Below are 4,631 nucleotides of genomic sequence, written 5' to 3'. Positions count from 1 at the left end.
GACAGGGAGAGCTGAGCACAGAGGGGACAACACTCAGGGACGGCTTCTGGCTGTCCCCGCGCTGCTGGTGCATCCCGCCGCCTTCCCGGGGCGGTACCTGCGGGTATCCCTGCCGGTCGGTGACCTGGAAGAGGTACCAGTGCTCCCCGGTGCTGTTTTTCTTCAGCAGCAAGGTGAAGATGAGGGTGAAGGTGGGGGGTAGCCCACGAGGAAACACCTGCCTGTGGGGATGGGTGTCAGGGGCACCGGACCCTGCACCAGGCTCTCGGACTGGAGTTGGCACCAAGGCTGGTTGCAGCACCCATCCCTGTGGCACCCATCCCTGTGGCACCCATCCCTGTGGCACCCAGTGGCAGCATCACCCCAAGGGCCCCCCGTGAATCCTGCCAGACTGTCCCCACCGGTGGCATCCCAGATGCCATCGTGGTGGATTCAGCACCAGCTGCACCTTCCCCATCCCTGCCCCACACCCTGCACCCCAAACACAGCCCTCCTGGGGTGGCTGCAGCACCCAGGGCCACGCACTTATCCCCACGGTATCCAATTTTCCCCCGGGAAGCCAGGAAATACAGCCACAACCCCCAAGGCTCCGTGGGCTGGATGGCAGCCGTGGCAGCTCCCCAGTGGGACTGTGCCCAGCTCTCCCACAGCCCACTAAACCACTGGAAATATTTGCTCTGGGTTCTGCTCCGCTCTCAGCCTCAGCTCCACGCCAGCGATTTTCCAAACCACCCCTCTGGAGCTGGACCAAGTGATGGGGAGCAGGACAGAGCTGGTGGTCCCCTCTGCTCTCCACGGGACACGGGGACATCCTCGCTGGGCACTGAGGTGGATGGGCACCCAGAGGCGCCCACCTGGAGCTAAGAACCTGGGTAGGGTGGTCATCCCCCACTCAGCATTCCCCACGGCTGGATCTGGGGTGCCACAGGCACCCAGCCAAGAGCAACACCAGTCTGGAGCCATCCTGAAGCCACCCCAGGATTTGGCTGCCCAGGTCAGGAGCCAAGGCTGGGTTTCCTCGCCCCCAGGAGAGCCCCATGCCCGCTGTAGCTGCGTGCCAGCCCTGGGGCGATGTGGGGACAGGCTGGAGGAGGCAGCCGTGCAAACCGCAGCGGTTTCCTCCAGGAACAGCTCCCGAGGACGTGGATCTGCTCCCGCCTTGCCACGCTGGAGCACCCCCTGCCAGCCCTGGCACTGTGGGGCGGCACAGCCACGGGCACAGCTGGGCAGGACGCCCCAGAGACAGGGAGGACGAGGGCCAGGCTCCGTGTGCCTCCCCCAGCAGACCCCCCCCAGGCCCTGCAGTGCCTGCTCGGAGCTGTGCAGTGTCCTGAGCTCCTCTAGACCCCGCGGGCGCCTGCCAAGCACAACCACAGAGCAGCCACAGAGCACCGGTTGCGTAAGGTTTGGCCACCTCCCAGCTGAGCCGCGACAGCCCCTGATTTACTTTCTAGGAGGAAGGTGTCTGGGCAGCCCCGGGGTCCCCTGCATCCCCCGGGGTGCTGTGGAGCTGCCTGGTGCCCCCAGCACGAGCTCAGGGCAAAGCCCACCCAGCTCCCCGTGGGTTCCATCCTTACAACACATGGGGATGGTGCCCGGGGGAGCTTTAGTCAGCCAGGGCCACCCCGTGGGTCACCCCCAGGGCCACCCCCGGAGCCCCCCCACACTCACTGGGTGGGCTGGACCAGGGGCACAGCCCCCAGCCGCAGCACTGTCGGCCCCCGGGGGCTGCGGATCTTCTTGACGGACGAGATCCTCAGCAGGTCGAACCTTTTAATCAGGTTAAAACCTGCGGGGCAGAGCGGAGCAGGTGAGACCTGGCCCTGCCACACCGTGATGCTCCCCAGGCAGGGCACAGAGCCCACCCCCAGGGTGCCAGGGCTGCCCAGGGACCCCGTTTGCAGGATGAGAGAGGCTTTCCTTACCCGTTATGTTCTCATACTTGTCCCCAGCCAGGTCCTCGTCCCAGAGCTGCGGGCACAGCTCCCCTGCAAGGCAAATCAGCACATCAACATCACTGCAGCATCCCCAGGGGCACAGTGGGACAAGCAGGGTGGCAACACACAGAGCTCCCCAAGCCCAAGAGGGTCTCGGGGTGCTTCCAGGAGCTCACCCCAGCCCCTCAAAGCTGCTGGCAGCACAGATCCAGCAGGGATCTGCTCCCACAGCAGCACTGGCTCCTGGGTGCCTGGAGGAGAGAAGCTGGAGCCCTCCAGGAGCAGTCTGGAGGGGACAGGCAGTGAGCTGAGAGCCAGCCCCTTCATCTCCTACAGCCAGTTCACCAGGTGAAATGCTTTTCCCAGTTCCTGTGTGTTTTGCCTCAAAACATTTCTGCAGCTGGAATCAGCATCAGGAGACTCGGACGGGTGCCACGGACACCCACAGTGGGGAGATGGCACCCAGGGCTGCCCTTTGGCCTTCCTGTCCCATCCTGGTGACAGCTCAGACCCAGTGGCCCAGGGGACAGGCTTTAGAGTCCAGCCAGGGGACAGCAAGAGGCTGGAAATGCCATGTGAGCCGTGATCACGGGGATGTTGCTGCTGTTTGCACTGATAAATCACTGCTTCAGCAGCATCAATCCACCTCCTCTGAATGCACCAGATGTTGGGAGGTGTGAGATAAAAGAGTAAACAAGGGGGTAGTGAAAGAGGAATTTGTTTTGCCTCCATGCACACCAGCCCTGGAGCAGGGATGGCCACCAATTCACTCGCCTCTTCCTTGGTTGTTCTTGGGGGAATGTCTGACACCCCCCTCCAGCTCCACTGCCCACCTCCATCTCTGCCCTCAGAGAGGGCCCTCAGTGCTTCTCCCCCAGGCTGACCACTCATATGGGGTCGGCAGTGGTGGGGGGGGGTGCCCTCACCCTCGGGACCCCCGACACAGCAGTGGCAGGGGGGGCTGCGAGTGTCCCAGCCGGGGGCAGAGCTCCCTCCTGCTGGCACTGAGATCATCCTCAGCAGGCCAGGGGACGGAAAGCAGAGCATAAATCACCCCGGCCTGATCCCTTTGAAGCCTCTCCCAGCCCTGGTGCAGATCCTAAGGGAAAATCTCATCTGTCCAAGCCTCACAGCCCTAAGAAAAGGCCAGGAGATGGGAAGCCACGCCGTGCCGGGCAGCAGGAGCTGGTGCCGGCTGTGGGTCCCTCCCACGGGCAAACCCGGGCCCCCCGGACGAGCCACTGCTCCACCCCCACAAAGCCTGATGCAACCACGGCGTCGCTGCCAGCGGCTCCTCCCCGGCATCCGCCTCGAGCTCTTCCCACACCGGGACCCAGGCACAGCGACCCCCTGGCCAGGGACACCCCGGCAGAGACCCCCGTGGGCTCAGCCATCGTCCCTCTGTCCCCCACTGCACGTGGGCAGCCTCCACCACGGCGTGGACCGTGGCCAAACCTCTTCCCAGCTGGCAGCTGGAGGCCAAAACTCCCTTGGGAGCTCTGTGCATCCCTGCCACAGCCCTGAGAGGTCCTGGCTCACCTACCCCACACGTGCTGCCGGACGCGCCGCCGGCGCTGCCAGCTGGCACCGAGCGTCCCGCGGCCGGAGCGCGGCCAAGCCCAGTCCCTCCACGAGCACGGCCAGGGCTGCGGGGGTGATGCTGGGGTGTCCCTGGGCTGGCTCCCCACGGCTGGGCTCGCTCAGCTCTCCCTGGCCCCCTGCCCACACGGGATGCTGAGCAAAGCCCCGCAGCCTGGAGTAGCCGGCGCTCAGCAGGGAGCCGATGTCCATCCACAGCCACCGCTCCAGCCGTGGCACGTGGGGACCACGGTGTCTCCAGCCACCCTGCCATCCCTAGGGCTGACCAAACCCTCCCCAGGGACATGCAAGGAGGGGGCTGCTCCCGTGCAGACCCCGAGCCCTTGCTCGTGGTGTCCCTTACCTTCCGCCGGCGGCAGCTCCTTCCCCTCGCAGGCACTGACGAGCGCCGTGAGCACGAGGGCCCAGAGACCCCTCATGGTGCCCGTGGCAGCAGCTCAGGGCCAGCACAGCTGCCTGCAAGGGAAAGACATTGGGCAGCAGCGGGATGGGCAAGTGGTGGGCACCAGTCCATGGTGGGCACCAGCCCACGAGGTTGCCAACACTGGGATACTTCCAGCAAAGCCACCAGCATGGAGTTGGTCCTGACCCTCTTGGCCATGGCTCTGTCAAATTTTGGGGTTCAGTGCGGCCTCCCCCCATCCACTGCTGGATCACCATCTGCTCCTCACCCACCCCAAACACACAGGCCAAGCCCCAGCATCCCGTGGGTTCAGTCCAATCACAGCACCTGGATTTGCTCCAAACATCCGGAAACGTGAAGACTGAGGTTCCCCAGAGTGGAACTGGGCACCTACTGTATGAACCCCCCAGGAAGGTCTCGCTCCCTCCTGTTTTATCACCCAGTCCCGAGTGGATCCCGGGGTGTCTCAGGCCCTGCAGGTCACCCCGACCTGGCCTCCCTCCTGCTTCCTGCCACGAGGCAAGGCCGGGCTGCACGGAGGGAGACAGAGTCGGGACAGACCGGACACGCTCCGGCTCCACTGGCTGCTGCCAGAGCGGGACGTGAATCCCTGAGCCTTCATCCCACGCACAGCACCCGGGGACCCCCGTGAGCGGGGACCCACCTCTGCACTGCCTGCACTGGGCTCTCCC

The 4,631-nt window shown here is 64.9% G+C and overlaps 1 protein-coding gene across 1 annotated transcript in view; it reads right to left on the bottom strand.

The window, feature by feature from the left end:
• Positions 1 to 3,982, bottom strand: part of COL16A1 (collagen type XVI alpha 1 chain) — a 20,525-nt gene extending 16,543 nt beyond the window's left edge. Inside the window, exons 1-4 of the mRNA XM_029963054.1 lie at positions 3,880 to 3,982; positions 1,926 to 1,988; positions 1,672 to 1,789; positions 98 to 221 (exon numbers count right to left, since the gene is read on the bottom strand). Coding sequence (XP_029818914.1) covers positions 98 to 221; positions 1,672 to 1,789; positions 1,926 to 1,988; positions 3,880 to 3,955 — 381 coding nt within the window. The 5' untranslated portion in view covers positions 3,956 to 3,982. The remainder of the gene's footprint in view (positions 1 to 97; positions 222 to 1,671; positions 1,790 to 1,925; positions 1,989 to 3,879) is intronic.
• Between the last annotated feature and the right edge of the window lie 649 nt (positions 3,983 to 4,631).

Source organism: Manacus vitellinus, unplaced genomic scaffold, assembly GCF_001715985.3.
Source record: "Manacus vitellinus isolate BGI_N305 unplaced genomic scaffold, ASM171598v3 scaffold_52_pilon, whole genome shotgun sequence".
Lineage (NCBI taxonomy): Eukaryota > Metazoa > Chordata > Aves > Passeriformes > Pipridae > Manacus > Manacus vitellinus.
Note: the sequence above shows the minus strand (reverse complement) of the source record. Positions and strands in the feature narration are given on the sequence as shown.